This window comes from Marmota marmota, unplaced genomic scaffold (genome assembly GCF_001458135.2).
Source record: "Marmota marmota marmota unplaced genomic scaffold, marMar, whole genome shotgun sequence".
In the NCBI taxonomy this organism is placed as follows: Eukaryota; Metazoa; Chordata; class Mammalia; order Rodentia; family Sciuridae; genus Marmota; species Marmota marmota.
In genome coordinates this window covers 13,453,116-13,473,322 of record NW_025999913.1, presented here as the reverse complement: position 1 = coordinate 13,473,322, position 20,207 = coordinate 13,453,116, and the positions used below count along the sequence as shown (strand labels likewise).

The 20,207-nt window shown below is 36.2% G+C and overlaps 1 protein-coding gene across 1 annotated transcript in view; it reads left to right on the top strand.

The window, feature by feature from the left end:
• Window positions 1-5: 5 nt before the first annotated feature.
• Dek (DEK proto-oncogene) overlaps window positions 6-20,207 on the top strand; it is a gene marked incomplete at its 5' end in the record, with an annotated part of 31,356 nt that continues 11,154 nt past the window's right edge. The window contains 6 exons of the mRNA XM_015494180.2: window positions 6-357; window positions 2,769-2,870; window positions 3,131-3,240; window positions 4,741-4,835; window positions 5,680-5,800; window positions 11,488-11,676. Coding sequence (XP_015349666.2) covers window positions 6-357; window positions 2,769-2,870; window positions 3,131-3,240; window positions 4,741-4,835; window positions 5,680-5,800; window positions 11,488-11,676 — 969 coding nt within the window. The remainder of the gene's footprint in view (window positions 358-2,768; window positions 2,871-3,130; window positions 3,241-4,740; window positions 4,836-5,679; window positions 5,801-11,487; window positions 11,677-20,207) is intronic.

The following is a 20,207-nucleotide window of genomic DNA, read 5'->3' as shown; positions in this document are numbered from 1 at the left end:
GGGCGGGACCGGGCGAGCTGCGGTGCGGCGGCCCCGGGGCTGGGGAGCGGCGGCCCCGCCGTCGGCGCCCCGCGGGTCTCCGGGCGCATCTCTGCGGCGTGAAGTTGTGGTCGCGGCTCGCGTCGTCGGCTACAGTCCCGAGGTGCCGTCGCGCCCACAGACCGGCCGTGCATTGGCTGAGCGCGAGCGGAGGCCCTCCCCCGCCGAGCGGCGTCTGGCCCCCGAGAGCTGTCGCTGCCGGAGAAAGTGGCTCCAGCGAAAGGCGCCGCGAAAGTTCCGTGCAGCGGGGCCGCGGCCGCCAGGGGGGGGGGGGGACCCGAGCCCGCGCTTGGGCCCTGCCGCTGGCCGCGTTGACAGGTGGGCGGGCGGGCGGTGCACCTCGGGCCGCTGCCAGCCGCAGCCCGGGGAGGTGGCCCGCTCCCGGGGACGCTCCGGCGGGACTCCGAGGCCCGGCCCCGCAGCCTTTGCCGGGAGCCTTGTCCAGCTTCCTGGCTGACACGCACCCGCCTGGGAGGGGACCCAAGTTTGAAGCTTTGCAAACAAACCCGTGTTTGACCGTTTCTTTAAGTCTGAATCCGCCACGGCCAGCTCTTTATAATGCCTGGTGGTTGAGGATTATGAGCCTTTTTTATGCCCCAGGGTAGGGGTATGTTTGTATTTAACCACAGTCTGCATTTGATTATGAGTTTTAACATGAATTATTGCTGAATAGTTTTGTTATTTGTGATAAGCGACACTGGGCTGTGATACATCTGTTAACCAAAACTTTATTGGCATTTTTTCCTCTGATCTTTTGTTTATTTTTCAGTCTTTCTAGAGTGGCTGGGTTGACATACCACAGAAATGGTCATTTGTTTTGGTCAAGGAAAAAGAATTACAGAACTTATATAAATATACTGTGAATGGCCAAAATAGTGGTGCTTGGAAGTTCAGAAAAATCCCAGATTTTGTTCTAAAGAAATAGTTGGGTTTTAATGTTTTGATGTTGTTTGGGGTTTTTTGTTTGTTTTATTGTTTTTGGTACTGGGCTTTGAAGTGGGGGGGGGGGCACTCAACCACTGAGCCACATCCCCAGCCCTTTTTTGTATTTTACTTAGAGACAAGATCTCAGTGAACTGCTCAGCTCCTCAATAAGTTTCTGAGGCTGGCTTTGATACTCCTGCCTCAGTCCCAGCTGCTGGGATTACAAGCATGCCCCATGGAGCAAGGCTTAATATAGTTTATGTTTATGGTGCTGGGGCTTAAACCCAGTGCCCTGCTCATGCTAAACAAGCATCTATCACTGAGCTCTTGTGCCTTTTTTTTTTTTTTTTTTAAGAACATGGTTTAGTATAAAGTTTATTTCCTAACAGTTTTATAATATTCTGAGTAGTACCCTTTTTACTCATTTGTAATGTTTGTGGAACACCTGTATGTACCTCTGAATACTTTAGTTCAGAGGCATCTTGGAAGCAAGGCATTGAAATTGATGAAGTGTGTGTCAAATAAGGGTTAGACTAACCCAAAATGTCAGTGACTTGGGGAGAAAAATGGGTGAGTTGACTGGTAGAACGATGACTTGTAGTTTGCTTTCTTTGGCAAGTAGGTATTTTCTGAAAAAATTTGCAGAGGTCAACAAGTTTGGAGATGATTATGACTTACATTTTGGATGTATTGAGTCCAAGTACCCGTAGGACATGAAGTAGATCTATGTATGGTGGCAGCTAGGTGTGCATTAGTTGATCTGAATCTCAGAAGAACACTCTGCCTAGAGTTAGACTGGGTAGTTAATACTATATAGATGATAATCAGAAGCAAATGGTTTAAATCACTAGTTACGAGAAAGTCTGTTGATAATAGGGTGGCTTCATAGCCCTGGTTCCAGAATACCTGCTAGCATCCCTTTCTGATGCTTTATGTGCAAATTTTTACATCCCCAAATTTTATTTATCCTTCAGAGCCAGCACTGATGTTCGATCCTGTTTTCTTAGTCAAAAAATAATTCCTTCTTTACTCAAAGAACTTATTTGTATCTTTTTAAAGGTGTTTTATCATCTTCTGCATTACAGCATGATATGGTAGACATGATCTCTTTCAAAAAATGTTCAGTGTCTTCATCATCTGTTCATTCCCTCAGTATCATGTGCAGAGTCTTACCAAGTTGCCCAGGTGGAGTCCAACTTGTGATTCTCCTGCCTTATCCTCTGGAGTAGCTGAGATTATAGGTGTACACTACTGTGCCCAGCCAAATTTTTCTTCTTCTTTTTAAAGACAGTCTGGACTAAATAGAACTCATTTTTTTCAGAGTGATTTATGGGCCATCATTATGAACCTTGTTTATCACATCACGTTAAGGGTTGGCCAGTCGATTGTATATTTAAACTTACATTATCTGACAACAGGTAACAGGCACCAAAATATAGTTAAGTTTACAGCAGTTTGTAACAAGGTATTGTATATTTTATGAAGAATAAGAAGAGAAAAGTTCAATGGCCCCAAATGCAAAGAAATGATGAAATGAAAATAGTAATAATTATAATTAGATCATTACACATTGTATGTACATATTGAATTATCACAGTACACCTTGGAAATAAGTACAATTATGAAAATAAAAATTAAAAATAAGCTTAAAATTGCTGGGCGCATGCCTGTAATCCCAGCAGCTTGGAAGGCTGAGGCAAGAGGATCGCGAGTTCAAAGCCAGCCTTGGCTAAAGCGAAGTAAAAAATTTCTGTGATGTTTTATCTTTTATGTCATTTACTTCTTAAAATTAATTTCCTATCTAGAAAAGAGTCTCATTGTTGAAGGCAAGAGGGAAAAGAAAAAAGTAGAGAGGTTGACAATGCAAGTATCTTCCTTACAAAGAGAGCCATTTACAATTGCACAAGGTGAGTTTATTATTTTTTTCATTTTATGGTGAAAATGCCCAAATATGCGAAAATATGGTTAGCCTTGCTTGGGTATTTAGGGTATTTAGCCTTAAGTAAATAGTAATATATTCTTGACTTAATTTTATTTGCCTCATTAAAGCAAAGTTATATGTAAATTATACTGTAAAATAATTGTCAATAAAACAATTTTATAAATGTATTAACTAAGGGGTATTTATGTGTTTTTTGTTGGTTTGTTTGTTTTATTTTGTTTTAAGGAAAGGGGCAGAAACTTTGTGAAATTGAAAGGATACATTTCTTTCTGAGCAAGAAAAAAACGGATGAACTTAGAAATCTGCACAAACTGCTTTACAACAGACCAGGCACTGTAAGACCTTTTTAAAAATAACCTTTAATCTGTTTTCTCTTTTGTGTATTAAAATACTTTAATGATAGGACCATAATTTTAGTTTTGCAAAACTGGTTGATAATTTCATTTCTGTACAGTTGAGCACACTGACACACATACTTGCTATTACTTTTCACAGGTCACGTAGTTGGATAGTAACAATTAGGACTATAATATTCAGGGTTCTTTGTGGTTGTTTCTTATTCCTAACTGAAATTTGAAAGTATGATTATTTTAGTAATCTTTAAATATATTACATTAGGGTTGGTTTTTGTTTTTTAAAGTACTAGGGATTGAATCTAGGGGTGCTCAATCACTGAGCTACATTATTATCCCTTGTTATTTTGATATAGGGTCTCACTAAGTTGCAAAGGGTGGCCTCAAACTTGGGATCCTCCTGCCTCACTCTGAGTGGCTAGGATTACAGGTGTGTGCCACCATGCCTGGTCAGAAATTTTATTTTTTGGATATTCTGGCCATTGAGAATAAATAATTCAGTATAATTGTATCTCATTTTGTACAAATACCTGATAGCAATGTGGGTGGTACTTCTTTGCCAAAGAAACTTAATACTATATACAACTTAGTGTTCCATACAATTAAGGGAACTTCGTTATGTGTTGTACATAGGGAAAGTAAAAGTTTGGTGTTATTAGAATAGAATGTCTGAAGCCTTACATAATTTATTTCCTCATGTATTAATCTCTTTTAATCATCACAACAATATTAATTTAGACAAATCTCATAACTAGTAAATGGTATTAACTTTGGAATACCAAAGAGTAGCTTTACTTTTCAAAGAGTAAAGTCCTTGACTTCTGATTTGGAAAATAAGAATTATGAGTAGTAACTTGTATTGCTTATGGAAAGGACATCTGTGTGTGTGTTACTGAGGTTAACCCAGGGGCTTGTGTGTATTAGGCAAGCAAGCACTCTTACCACTGGGCTTCTTTCCTAGCCCTTTAAAAAAAAAAAAAATTATTTTGAGACAGTATCTCTATAAATTGTCCAACTTGGCCTTGAAAATACAGTCTTCCTGCCTCAACCTCCTGAGTAGCTGGGGTTATAGGTGTGTACAACCACACCTGACAGAACAGATGCCCATTTATTTATTTATTGGTACCTGGGATTGAACCCAGGGGCATTCAACCACTGAGCCTCATTGTTGCTGAGGCTGGCTTTGAACTTGTGATCCTCATGTCTCAGCCTCCTGAGACACTGGTATTACAGGCATGTACCACCATGCCCAGCAACAGATGTCTTTTTAATCAGTAAATTTCCAAGTTTCCTGGGACTATTAGATAACAGTTTTGTTAAAAGTTCCCAAATGAAAAACAATTGTTATAATGGTAACATTAGTAATATTTTTCAATTTTGAACAATATATTGTAACTTGAAGACTGGAAAATTAAGATGTTGGCTTTGAAATTTTTTTGTACATTGCTAGATAATAAATATCAATAATAAGAACATTTTCAGGTGTCCTCATTAAAGAAGAATGTGGGGCAGTTCAGTGGATTTCCATTTGAAAAAGGGAGTATCCAATACAAAAAGAAAGAAGAAATGTTGAAAAAGTAAGTCATTTTTGTAAATAATCATGTTTTAATCACTGTACTTTCTTGTCTTAGTATTTAATTATAATACTTATGTAAATATACTTAAACATGAACACCCTTTTTTTTTGTACATTGACTGTTTAGGTGCTATGATTTAACTTATTTTCATAGTGCTAATTTGGGATGTTTGTTACTTTCTAGTGTATAGGAATTATCAAGATTATTGAAAAGCCTTAAAGAAATTTTTATTTCTAGAAGAAATGATACAGATTGATTATTCAGAGGGTCCAAAACTCTAAAGGAAATGTAGTGAAAAAAATCTTTCCAGTTCCTATCCTTGTCAGCTACTTTGTTTCTTTTAAACCATTTAAACTATTTTGAAGATGATCACTTCATAGAAACAGTGTTCTTCATAATGAAATAAGTTGATGTGCTTTCAGAGTTTTTGTTTTTTTAAATGCCTGTAGTTTAAATAATTAATAAAAATGATTACTGAGTTCTTCTTTGAAACATTGTCATAGTCTAAATGCTGAAGGAAAAGTATAAATTTAATTACTAGCCAGAAGAATTATCAAATTCTTTAATTTTGTAGGTGAGAATCTTTTACATAATTTTCCAGTAAGTTTACTTAATTTATTCTTTTATGCCTTTAAACTTAGCTGGTAAATGGCAGTTTCAGTGTTCTAATGCTCATGTGGTTCTACACTAGCTAAAAGTATTAAGAGTAAGATTCAGAGAAACATTGGCTGTTTGTTTTTCAATGTATCTGACAACCAGTTCTGTTGGCTGTTGCCATTATATTGTGGGGAATGTTCATAAACTCCTATATAATCACCTTGGTTTTTCCCATTTTCTGTTTCAGATTTAGAAATGCCATGTTAAAGAGCATCTGTGAAGTTCTTGATTTGGAGAGATCTGGTGTAAATAGTGAACTAGTGAAGAGGATCTTGAATTTCCTAATGCATCCAAAGCCTTCTGGCAAAGTGAGGATCAGTTTTTACTATTTTAATAGCAAACCACTTATTAATGGTCTTGCCTTACTTTCTCTTTTCTGTGAAACAGTATAATTGAAGAGTAGTTTTGCACTTGGCATTCAGTAATAGTTGCTTTTATAAAGAGTATACCTTCCATTGATAAAACTGCAACACTTCAAGATAGAACTAATATGGGAGGAATAGGAATATGTTCACTGGTATCAATTATGAGGGGTGTAAGATTAAGAAAAGTATATGTTAGATAGGACAAAAAATACAAAACTAGGATTGTGTGTCTAGAAGGTCCTTGAAGAACAGAAACAGGTTGAGTATGAGGTGTTGCGCCGGGCCGGGGATGGGAATATAATCTTGTACTAAGGATAGAAAGGATGAGATGAACTGGTTGTTTTCTAGATCCTGAAATAAAGTTATGAGAAAGTGACAAAAAAGCTGAAAAACAAGTTTCCTGGATTGAGTTTCTAGAATCATCAGAGCTCTAGGAGCTGGGCAGGGAAGTAAAACAACCACGTAATTTTCCCATACTTCCTAAATTTTAAGTTCACCTTAATTATTCAACAGTAATCAATGACATTGGTGACTCAAAATGTCTGTTGAAATGTTACTTATATGATCTTGCATTTTCAGCTTGTTTTAGGTCTGTTGGCCAGTGTTCCATATTCCTTTCTCATTTCCATAGGAAAAGAAGTGTAAAGAGGTCTAGCAGGCCTGTAAAGGAGTTCACAGGGGGTGGGGGGTGTGCAGAGCATGAAGAATCAAAATAAGAAAACAGCTCTGGAGCTTTGGTTTGCCTGCTCTTGATCCCACTCTCCATTAGCTGTACAGGGACAGATAAAGGATAGTCAAGCTGCTACTTTAATTAAGCAGCTACTAACCCAAGGGGTATGATGTTTTTTTGTTACACTAGATTGGCTTACTTGAAGACAGATTATCTTTTTATTTTCTAATTTTATACCTATACTTGTGTTTTTTAAGGATTTTGTGTGGCAGGTTGATCTCAGAAGCAATTACTAACTAACTTTTATGTGGTGCTGAGGGTTGAACCCAGTGCCTCCCATGTGCATGGCAAGTACTCTACCACTGAGCCACAACCCCAGCCCATCCTTTGAAAATTAATGAGACAACTCAAGAGCTTTGGTTTATGAACAGTTTAATTTTCAAGTAATATTAACAAATATTTTGTGCAAAACATATTCAAAAGAATTAGAAGAGTGGCATTATTTTGTTTTTGTACATCTAGTTAATATTGGCTTAAGAGAAAACAGCTCAATTCTCTTTTGCTTCTCATTCAGTCTCTTACAATTTACTGTTTTGCTCGAAATATACAAAGAAAATTCAGCCTCACACATGTATGTAGTTAGGACAAGAAGTATTTTTTAAAATCCTCTCAGATGATGGTGGGTATTTTCTTTTGATAACAACAAAAAAAAAAATCCACAGTTGGTAGTTTCTTAGAGATTAGTTGTGATGTTTTAATGTAGATCTGGAGACATGTGAATGAGCATGGGTCTTTTACCCATGTATGTTTTTGTAACATCATGCCTTTACCATTTGGGAAATAATACTTCCCTGGCTTACATAATGCAGATCTTCCAAATACTGACACATTTCATGAAGCATTTCAAAAGTCACATTTGTCAATATATACACTATTTTGTCAGAAAAATCTTTAGATACTAGGAAATTACCACATTCACAGTAGTGGAAGTGTTGTTTCCAAATTGCAATTTCTGCTTAGTTTTGTAAAATTTATTGGCAGTAAATACTGTCAGTTGTTTTCCTTGAAGTAACAGTTTTACCTGCTTGCTTTTGAAAACGTGTCTATCAAATACCTAAATTCTGAATGTCTGTGTTTGTCAGTTCTTTTAAAAATCATGTTCCAGAGCTTGGGGTGTCATTGTGAATAGAGTGCTTGCCTAGCATGTGCAAGGCCCAGGATTTGATTCCCAGCATTGCCAAAAATAAAAATGATGTTCCATGAAAAAACCAGCTAGTTTAGCTCACATCTCAAAGAATTGCACAAATACTTTCCTGGAGAAAACCATTGAATGTCAATGTGAAGCCAGAGTATTTTATGTGGTGTATTTCCCATTTTGTCACAGATGTTAAAAGGACAATGCAAGTAATATTATGGTTTCATCAAGGACATTCTTAGTAGAGCAATTTTTCCTTTTTTTTTTTTTCTACTGATATGTAGTTGTGAGGGATGCAGTGACTGCTAGTATATTTTGTTGCATTGATTGATATGAAGGTATCTTGGTTAATACCCACCTATGCTTTTGAATAATCAGTGGAAATTTCTTTCTTTTTTAAATATTTTTGTAGTGGACACAACACCTTTATTTATTTATTTATATGTGGTGTTGAGGATTGAACCTAGAGCCTCACATGTGCTAGGCAAGCATTCTACCACTGAGCCATAACCCCAGCCCTCAGTGCAAATGTCAACACCATAAAAAGAACAAATAAGTAATATGTTGATATTATTGTGAAAATAGTTGACTGTATAGAGTCTTAAAATGGTCTCAGAGAACCCCAGAATCCATGAGCCACATTTTGAGAGAATTTTGGTACTAGAGATTTAACTCAGGGGTGGCTTTCCTAACACTGAGCTGAGTCCACAGTCCTTTTTGCTTAAGTACTTTTTAAAAAATTTTGAGAAGGATCTTACTAAGTTGTTTAAGGCTTTGCTAAGTTGCTAAGGCTGGACTTGAACTTGGGATCCTCTTGGCTTAGCCTCCTGAGTCCCTGGGATTACAGAGTACTACTGTGCCTGGACTTCCTCTAGAATTTCTTACATCTGTTTTTCACATGTGACCCTGTGGTGATTACTTCTTAATCTGATAATGGTAAATTGAAGCTATTTTCTGTGCTACTGTAAGCTACAATCATTTAAGAAAAATACTTTAAGGCCGGGCATAGTGGCTCACGCCTGTAATCCCAGTGGCTTGGGAGACTGAGACAGAAGAATCACGAGTTCAGATCCAGCCTCGGCAATGGTGAGGCACTAAGCAATTCATGAGACTCTGTCTCTAAATAAAATTTAAAAAGTAGGGCTTGGGGATGTGGCTCAGTGATTTGAGTGCCCCTTAGTTCAATCCCCAGTACCAAAAAATAAATGAATTTTTTTTAAAAAAAGGAAAATGCTATAAGATCTATTAATTTTTTTCAATAATGATTTTAAAGGTATTGAAAGGACACAGCATTCATCATTGTCTGTCTTACTGTACTGTTTTTGTGGGTTTTTTGGTTTTGTTTTTTGGCGGGGGGGTAGATTTAGTTTCCAAAAAGAGATAATGTTACTGACATTGAACTCTGTTCAGTAGATTTAACTTAGAACCAGTATAGGAAAGGCTCTAAAGCATTTGTATACTACTTTATTATTATTTTTTTAACAGATTCTCATTTATTTTTGGTAGTTGATTCTTTCACTTTTTTTTTTAATATTTTTTACTTTTTAGTTTTAGGTGGACACAATATCTTTATTTTTACGTGGTGCTGAGAATCGAACAATATCTTTATTTTTACGTGGTGCTGAGAATCGAACAATATCTTTATTTTTACGTGGTGCTGAGAATCGAACCCAGTGCCTCACGCATGCTAGGCAAGCACTCTACCACTTGAGCCACATCCCCAGCCCCTCTTTCACTTTATAGCTTTATCCAGCACCCATTCTTTTCCCATTGCTATTAATTCTGTGTAGAGAATACTACCTGCATCTGGTTCCTGAGCTGAGATAGTAGAGGATGTCACATTATTCTAATACATTTGAGACTTGGCATTCATATAGTGAACAGTAGAAGTCTGGACAATGAGTGTCACTTTTTCTCTAAATAGTGCTATCAAAGAATTAATGTAAATGGGAATTGGGTCTTGGTAGTAGTTCACATAACAAGGATCAAGGATACCTGTATACGTTAAAGGCTTTTTTTTTTTTTTTTTTTTTTTTGAGTACTAGGGATTAAACCTGGGGCTTTGTACATACTCTGGCTCTGAGCTACAGTCCCAGTCCTTTTTGAGATAGTCTCCCTGCGATGCCCTGGCTGGCCTCCAATTTGGGATCCTCTTGCCTCAGCTTCCCAGGTGGGATTTCAGGTGTGTGCCACCACGTTCAACCTCAAGGAAGGTTTTTTGTTAGTTTGTTTTTTGCTTTTTTAATAGAGAATCATCTCTGAGAAATGTTTTTGATCGAGTCACTAACTTTCTGGAGTGATCTAAGTTGTGTTTCCCAGTCTGCCTTTAGAATCACCATTGTTTGGGCAAGCTAGAGGCTGTCCTGTTATTTGTTTTATTTGTAGATAACTTGAGAACACTATCTTCTAGTAGATACTTTTTCTTAATTTTTGTGTAGGTGCCTGTGACTCCTGAGAAATTGGATATTCCTGGAAAGACCTGTGGTTCTGTTAGTTTTATGAAAAATATTATGTAAAGTTGCCACAAACATTTATACAATTTAAAATATGTTGAATATCCCTTATCTGAAATGCTGAGACCAGAAGTGATTGATTTTGGATTTCCACCCCCCAATTTTGGAAGATTTTCATAATGAGATGTCTTGGGAATGGGACTCAAAAGTCTAAATACAAAATTCATTTAGGTTTCATATGCACCTTATGTATACACCACCCCCTGAAGGTAATTTTGTATACTATTTTCATGTGCCTGCTTTTGTTTCTTACTTTTTTTTTTTTTTCCTTGTACTGGGGGTTGTACTCTGTAGCACTTTACCACTGAGCTGCGTACCCAGTTGTTTTTATTTTGAGGCAGAGTCTCTAAGTTGCTAAGGCTGTCCTCAAATTTGTGATCATCTTGCCTTAGCCTTCTGAATTGCAATACAGGCATGTACCACCATGCCCAGCTCAAGTGTGTGCCTGCATTTTTACTGTGCCATGTATAACATGAGTCCACATGTGGATTTTTCCATTTGTAGTAAATGTCAGCTCTAGATTTTGAAGAATAGGGATGCTCAACCCATACTTTGCATTATTGTATTTTACCCTAGTGTTTTTGCTTATTGCCGAATATAATGTAACACTGGCAAAAATAAAAGAATATAAAAGATAATTGTGGGTTTAATTGAATATTAGAGTGATTGTAGTGCACCTATTTTGTGGTTCTTAATTAGTTTTGTAATTAACATACCCAGTGTTTATTGCATATTCAGAAGCATCAGCCAAAATATGATCCTGGCATTATTGAAAATAGAGCCTAAAGGCAATATGATAGTTCATTCAAAAATTCAAGATGTATAATTGATGATAAGGTTTTATGTTCTTTTTTAATAGTGCCTCCCATTCCTTTTGATTCATGAACCCTCTAAAAGCAAGGACTCCTAGCAGCAACAATTTTAATGCTTATAAAAATGAAATAAATTGTCTTAAAACAATTATGATAAAGTATAAAGAACTGTCTGCATGCACTGCATTTCTGGTTCCATGTCATAACCTAGAATACATCTCTCTCAACTTTTGGGAAGTCTTTTTAGGTGTTTAGAATATGAATAGAGTATTGGTAATACAATTTTAGGTTGACCTGACTCAATTGAAAAAAAAAAAAAAAAAAAGCCTAAAAGCTTGTATTTTTTGAGAGATGAAATTGAGAAGTAGTTATCAGGTACAGTTGGTTGACTTGGAAATCTAATTCCTTATTGGTGTTATTATTATGAATTTTTTATACAGCCATTGCCAAAATCTAAAAAAACTTCTAGCAAAGGCAGTAAAAAAGAACGGAATAGTTCTGGAATGGCAAGAAAGGCAAAGCGAACCAAATGTCCTGAAATTCTGTCAGATGAATCTAGTAGTGATGAAGATGAAAAGAAAAACAAGGAAGAGTCTTCCGATGAAGAAGATAAAGAAAGTGAAGAGGAGGTAAAGTGCTTTGTTTTTTAAATTAAGTATAAACCCATTTCTTTCCCTTATAGAGCATCTAGTTTTATTGCCAACCCAGAGTATAAAAGTTGAAATATAATAGTCTGAATGTCCTGAATTTGAAATGTTTACTTGAGTCTAGAATAGGTAAATGGTCAGAGAAGCTGGAAGGATGCTTATCCTGGAACACATTGGAGCAGATTCTCCGAGATTTTGTTTCATGGTATATCATTAACTTGAGCCAATTTGTGCAAAAAGTAAGGTGTTTAAGGGTCATCATTTGGGCGTTATTTAATGAGGATGACATTGTTTGAAGTTTGGTGGGTAAGTTTTATAGGACTTAGAAATGTCTGTCATTTTTTACTTGGGAGTATTTGTAAAACATTGAGAATACTTATCTTCCAACGTGAGGCTTCAGGAAGGAGGTAAACTGATGAAGTTAAAAGATTAAACTTTTGATATACATCCTCCGTCAGGTAGGTAAGGGAGAACAGGTACAGAAGATGTATCTGTACATTCCTGTTGTTAATGATGTTCAGGTAGAGAGTATTTAATTTTGTTTTGGAGTTTTCCTTTAGCAGTCAGAACTTGCTTTATAAATTGTGTGTAAATTCCCCTGTCTTAGGGACTTAGTTAATGCTGGGTTGATGTTTTGGGCTAAATAATTCTTTTTGTGGTGCACTTCTAGTCCCTAGTTGTGATAACTGGAAATATCTTCAGACATTGCCAGGTGTTCCCTGGGGAGAGAAGATTGAGCACCACAGAATTAGAGGGATTAAAAAGTAGTAAACTATTTTTTGTGTGTGTTTAGTGTTTATTAGTCTTGAGGTATTTAAAATTCATCCTTGGTTTAATGTCAAACGAAGTATGAACTGCTTTATAATTTTAAAAGATGGTTGGTTACATCTGTCTAGCAGGTGCTTCATAAATATCTTAAGGGTTTTTGTTTTGTTTTGACAAAAAGGAAGATGAATAATCTGAGCTTTAACATTTCTATGGATTGGACATCTGAGAGGAAAACATGTGACAGGTTTTCTTGTTCCTTTATTGGTTTTTGTTTTGATACTGGGGATTGAACCCAAGGGTGCTTAACAACTGAGCCATATCTTGGTCCTCACCCCCTGCAAAGACAAGGTCTTCCTAAGTTGCTGAGGCTAACCTTGGACTTGGGATCCTCCTGCCTCAGCCTCCTAAGTTGTTGCTATGACAGGTGTATGCCACTGCATCTGGCTAATTGTGACTCTTAAATTTTATTCTGCATTCAGATTTCTGGTCATCTACCATGTTCTGTTTACTGTATCCTAAGCTGTTGTATTTTTTAATAAATATTTATTTTTAATTGTAGTTGGATACAATACTTTTATTTATTTATTTTTAGTTGTTGATAGGCCTTTATTTATTTATATGCAGTGCTGAGAATTGAACCCAGTGCCTCACAAGCCAGGCAAGTGCATTACCACTGAGCTACAGCCCCAGCCCCTATTTTATCTATTTTTATATGGTGCTGAGGATAGAATTCAGTGCCTCACATATGGTAGGCAAGTGCTGTACCACTGAGCCACAACCCCAGTGCCCCTAAACTCTTGTCATAGAATATTAACATTTCATTTTTTCATAGAGACAAACCATGGGCTTTAGAAACTGGGTTTATTTGTTTTCCAGATTGTTCTAAGTAGTTGAACTCTATATTTGTAATTATATTTATTCTTGGATAATGATCACGTGTGGAAATGTCCCACTACAAATCAAAGCTTTACAGTGACATGAACTAAGATCTGTTGCTAGAAACCCTGGTCAAATGGTGGATAGCCACAAGGATGGGAGATAATGCTTTTACAAACATAAGCTGTATAAGAACCACAAGATAAAATCTATATTACATTTTATTAGAGGGACTTTTCCTGCTTGGATTGGTCCTGACAGATTTCATAAGATACGATTCCAATAAAGTCTAGATTAACAACACTCCTCAACCCCCTGCAAACTTTGCTCCAACAAGGCTGGGTAAAAATTTAGGACTGGTCTCAAAAACTTGCTGATTTGAGTTTATGTGAAAGGGTCTGATGGCCTTTGAAAGTAAGTTCTAGTGGGAGGAATGATATTTCTTTGGCCACTTTGTTTTCTTTATTTCACGACGTCTTGGTTAAGTGGAAACTGTGTTAGGTACTTCATCAATGAAAGTATTTTGGGTCATTACTGCTAAAGGACCTCTTTTCTGAAAGGCCATTAAGAAAAAAGTTGCAGGTTAAACAGGAAAGTTATGGATTGCCTATGTTTTCTTTTTTGTACCAGGGATTGGACCCAGAGGGGCTTAACCGCTGGACCACATTCCCAGCCTTTTTGTATTTTATTTTGAAACACAGTCTTGCTAAGTTGCATAGAGCCTCCCTAAGTGATCCCACTCCCTCACCCCTCCCTGTAAATCACTGAGGCTGGCTTTGAGCTTCAATCCTCCCACCTCAGCCTCCTAAATTGTTGGGATGATAGGCATGTGCTACTGCGCCAATTTTGCCTATTCATTTTTTAAAATAGAAAATTACTAAATTAATAGTTTGGATTATTTCCTGAAATGTTTCTTTTCATTAGTATTAACTTCATTTAAATTAGCCAAGAAGCTAATTTAAAATTTCTATTTTAATATCTTAGAATAAACTGTGAACTTAGGTAGATTAATTTTATCTTAACCAGTTTCCTCTGTAAATTTGGTAATTTGACTACAATCAAAATTTAATCTGTATGATAATATTAGAAGTTTTAGATAGAAGTCCAATTCAAATTATAGTTCTCCAGCAGATTATGTGAGGTTGAATATTATTCACTTGCTGATTTTCATATTTATCTGTGCAGGAGAATTAGGAAGCCACTGAAATCTAAACAGCTAACAATTGACAGCTTATAAAGTCTTCTTTTAAAAAAAAAACAGATGTAAGCTTTAGCATACTGACTGATACTCGCTAAAGCGTTTGAAGTTTTCTATTCTGTACCTGTTTCTATGATATACAATGAATAATTCACAAAAGTTTTTATAATCATTTTCCTTGGACAAGAGGATGCTTATTAAGAGTAGCTTTGGTAATTAATGCCTTTATAAAAGAACTTCACTGGATTTCCCTATTAGTTTGGCTCTTGACATTGACTTTTTTTTTTTTAATGAGTGTCGTATATTTATTATAGACCTCTTTCATCACGGTTTCTACTTTGGTTTTGGGTGCAATTATTTTTTTTTTAATTTATTCTAGTTATACATGACAGTATAATGCATTTTGACACATTGTACATAAATGGAGCCCAATTTCTCATTGCTCTGACTGTACATGGTGCTGAGTCACAGTAGTGTAATCATTTATGTATTCAGGGTAATAATGTCTGTCTTATTCTACTGTCCTTCCCATCCCTACCGCCCAACCCCTCCCCTCACTCTCTTCTGCACAATCCAGAGTTCCTTCATTCTTCCCTACTTACCTTCCCCCCCCCCCCCCCCCACTATGGATCAGCACATCCACTTTTCAGAAAATGTTCAGCCTTTGGGTTTTTTTGGAATTAGCTTATTTTACTTTGCATATATTCTCTAGTTCTATCCATTTACGGGCAAATGCCATCATTTTATTATTTAAGGCTGAGTAAGATTCCATTGTATATATACATTTTCTTTATCCATTCATCTGTTGAAGGGCATCTAGGTTGGTTCCATAGTTTAGCTTTTGTGAATTGAGCTTCTATAAACATTGATGTCGCTGCATCACTATAGTATGCTGATTTTAAGTCCACTGAGTATAAATCAAGGAGTGGGGGCTGGGGATGTGGCTCAAGCCGTAACGCGCTTGCCTGGCATGCGTGCAGCCCGGGTTCAATCCTCAGCATCACATACAAAAAAACATGTTGTATATGCCGAAAACTAAAAATAATTAAATAAATATTTAAAAAATTCTCTCTCTCTCTCTTAAAAAAAAAAATAGTTAAAAAAAAAAAAAGGAGTGGGATTGCTGGGTCAAAGGGTGGTTCCATTTCAAGTTTTCTGAGAAATCTCCATACTGCTTTCCATAGTAGTTGCACCAATTTGCAGTCCCACCAGCAATGTATGAATGAACATTTTCCCCCACATCCTTCTTATTATTACTTGTACTCTTGATAATTGCCATTCTGACTAGAGTGGGAAGAAATCTTAATTTTGATTTGCATTTCTCTAATTGCTAGAGATGGTGAGCATTTTTTCATGTTTCTTGATTGATTATATTTCTTCTGTGAAGTGTCTGTTCAGTTCTGTTGCTCACTTATTGATTGGTTTATTTGTGTTTTTTGGTGTTCAGTTTTTTTAGTTCTTTATATATCCTTGAGACTATCTGAGGTATGTGTGGTATAAAAACTTTTTCCCATTCTGTAGACTCTCTCTTCACATTGTTGATTGTTTCCTTTGCTGAGAAGCAGCTTTTTAGTTTGACTCCATTTCATTTATTGATTCTTAATTTTACTTCTTTTGCTTTAGGAGTCTTGTTAAGGAAGTCAGGTCCTAAGCTAGCATGTTGTGAAGATTTGGGCCTAGTTTTTCCTTTATTAAGTGCAGGGTCTCTATTCTAGTCCTAAGTCTTTGCTCCACTTTGATTTTTGTGCAGGGTGAGAGATAGGGGTTCAGTTTCACTTTGATACGTATGGATTTCTAGTTTTCCCAGCACCGTTTGTTGAATAGGCTGTCATTTCCCCAGTGTATGTTTTCAGCACCTTTTCTAGTATGAAATAACTGTATTTATGTGGGTTTGTCCCTGTGTCTTCTGTTTTGTATCATTGGTCTACATTTCTGTTTTGGTGCCAGTACCATGCTGTTTTTGTTAGTGTTGCTCTGTAGTATAGTTTAAGGTCTGATATTGTGATGCCCCCTCCTTCACTCTTCTTGCTAAGAATTGCTTTGGCTATTTTGGGTTAAAAGCAATTTTATCATTGCTTTTTCTATTTCTATGAAGAATGACATTGGGATTTTTAATAGGAATTGCATTAAATCTATATAACAGTTTTGTTAGTATGGCAATTTTGACAGTATTAATTCTTCCTATCCAAGAGCATGGGAGATCTTTTCTTTTTCTAAGGTCTTCTTCAGTTTCTTTCTTTAATGTTCTGTAGTTTTCATTGTAGAGGTCTTTCACCTCTTAGATTGATTACCAAGCCTTTTTTTTTTTTTTTTTAAGGCTATTTTGAATAGGGTAATTTTTCTAATTTCTCTTTCAGTGGCTTGATCACTTATGTATAGAAATACATTTGATTTATGAGTGCTGATTTTGTATACTGCTACTTTGCTGAATTCATTTTTTAGTTCTAGAAGTTTTCTGGTGGAATTTTTTTGGATCTTCTAAATATAGAATCCTGTCATTAGCAAATGGTGATAGTTTGAGTCCTTCTTTGCCTATTCGTATCCCTTTAATTTCTTTCTTGACATTGACTTTTTAGGACAACAAGATGAACAATTAGAAACAATGAAGAAACTAGTAGGTGAAGTTTCTTCAAAATGAGAAAATGTGAATATCAACAAGTTGTTATTTTCTATAAACTGATTTTGAAAACCATCTGATTCCCATATTGGATTGGTATCTTTAGGGGAAGATTGCTTAAATGAGCAAGTAAGATTAAATCATACTCTTTTCTGCTACTTGCATGTATTAACAGGATCAGAGACATTGTTGTTATAAAGAAAAAGGGGGAAACATTGCCCATGGGGGGGAGTAGTCTTTACACCTTAAAAATATACTTTGTTTCTTTTTCAACTTATCCTAGTAACTTTTTCTTTACTTTTTGTTTCCTAGTATTTATCTGACTCTTCCCTATGTGTCAGGAATATTTTCAGCTGAGATAATTCACAACCTTACCAATGTCCAAAACAGGACTTCATTTACCTTTCATGATAAAAAAGTGCACAGATAGGTAGTTCTGGGCCAGTAGGGCAACTCAGGAAAGGATTTGGATGCCCTCTCTTCCTGAGCTAGTATATAGCATTTAACATTATGATCCACAGGGTTGTTTTAGCTTTAGACATTGTATTCATATTCCAGACAAGAAAGAGCAAAGGACATTTTCCCATTGATGTCATCTCCCCCCGACTCCCCCATGATGCCTTTTATCAGATATCTCCATGTACATGACTTTGGCCAGAATTATGTCACGTGGCTGCTTAGCTGCAAGGAAGCTGTGAGATCCAGATATCAGCTTTCTTGACTTCATAGGAGGAATGCAGATCAAAAGCAGGTTGTTGAGTGAGCCATCCTACAAATCATAGAAACTCAGTTATTGGAAGGCTTATCTATTTGGGTTATTGAAGGAATTTTTTTGGTAGTAATAGGAGGGTGAATATGAACATTTTGTTCTTAATTATGGGTTTTTTTGTTTTGTTTTGTTTTTTGCTTTTGGTACAGGGGATTGAACCAAGGGGTGCTTAATCATGAGCCACAACCCCAGCCCTTTTCTATATTTTACTTAGTGAGGCCCTGAGTTGCTTTGAGCCTCACTAAAATTGCTGAGGCTGGCTTTGAACTCTCAATCCTCTTGCCTCGGCCTCCCGAGGGATTACAGGCATGTGCAATTGTGCCTGGCTTCGTTATATGTTTTTAAAACTAAGAAATCTCATCATTTGTTCGGAGGAATAACAACATCGAATAAACCATCTAACCCTTTTGTTGGAAGGCAAAGTTCATTGATCACCATAATAAAATCCATCTTGACTTAAACTTGCTTTTATTATCTTTTGTGAAATACAACTATACTGGCACATTCTTTTCTCTTGGCATTCTGCATTTTCTCAGCCAAGTTATTAAAAGAATAGTGTATTTTAAGCTAATGTTTATTTTGTTCATCTATTTACCCAGTCCAACCTTTCGCTGTGAGGACAGAATTCTGGCTCTGACAGGCTTCTTTTTTGGTGACCCTCCTTCAAGAGCCCTGCTGCCTATAAAAGATAGGTAAGCCTAAATCTCCCAAATTTTGTGGGGGTTTTTTGCCTTCAAAAAGTGTCTTGTTCCTCTGATTCTGAACCTTCATGGTAATCAGACATGGAAAATCTTTAAATTTTTGTATACAACTAATCTTTAAAAATTTAAACTATGGTACATTGTACTATCTGAAATTAATGGTGGTCATCAATTTTATCTGTTCCCCTAGATGGTCCTGATTGAACCACAAGCATATATTCAGAGAGAACAAACCAAAATCTTTGAAAATAAATCCTGCTGACAATTTGGAAACTAGTTTTTTCTTTATTCTTTTTTATCCAAACTTGTTACCTAATATTTTCCCCCATAAACAATGTTTTTACTATAATTAATAGTTTTTAGAATATTTTAAAAGAGACTTGAAGGGCCAATACTTGATTTCTAATATAACCACATTTTGACTGATTCAATAAATTGGGGATATACTAAGTGCCATTGGAATTACAGAAGATACTTTCTACCCAAATGCCATTTGATACTTAATACTTTATTTGAGAGAAGGCTTAAGGGAGATACGGAAGAAGCAACCAATTCAAGTTGACATTGGTAATATAGGGGAAAGTTGGATGTGTGAACAAAAGTAGGGAACAGAGCAGGAGTGCTTTTTTGTGCCACAGAAGTAGGGCAGTGAGGCAAAGCTGGAGTGGTGAAGGTGAACTTGGGCACCATTGAGACTAATACAATCTTGAGATAGATTTATCATTTTCATTTATTGAAAATGATTGTCTTTATACCTAAGCATTTTGCTAAGTGTTGGGGGGGGAGACTTACATCTTCCAGGAACTGACAGTCTACCTAGCTAGAAATAGTACTCATTCAATATGCATTTGTTGAGAAATGGAACCTACTATGTTCTGTATGTATCTTATATCTCATTTATTTTTTACTCATGAGAGAGAGCGCCTCACTTTTGTACTTAAAGCTATGATAAATATATAATGACCTTTTTAAGTGCTATTTTGTATTTTTCTAGAGTTTCTAATTTATTTATTTTTGTATTGAGTAAGAGAACAGAATCTAATTCTCAAAACTTAAAACTCTAAAGGCTGTTAACATAAATGTTGTAACTTAAGAAATTATCCTTTTGAATGTCTTATCTGGTTCCTTCCTTATATGTATAAATCTCTAATAATTCGAAATCTAGTCTTGGAATCAAAAAACTCTGACCTGTACACCAAATCGAGCCCGTGCTTGTTTTATATAGCCCATAAGCTGAATGTGTTTTTTTCCATTTTAAAATGATTATTTAAAAAATTAAGAGTATGCAACAGAGATTGTATGTAGTTGGCAAAGTCTGAAATATTTACTATTTGGCACTTTATGGAGAAAACTTGGTGACATGGCTATACTATAAGTGTATTTTTCATTTTATATGGTATAGCTAGATAAGTCAGCTGTGGGACTTAAAAATAATATATAGTTATGCTAGGCATTGTGGCACCCACCTGTAATCCCAGAGGCTCAGGAAGCTGAGGCAGGAGGATTACAAGTTCAAAAAGCAAGCCTCAGCGACTTAGTAAGGCCTTAAGCAACTTGATGAGACCCTGTCTCTAAATAAAATAT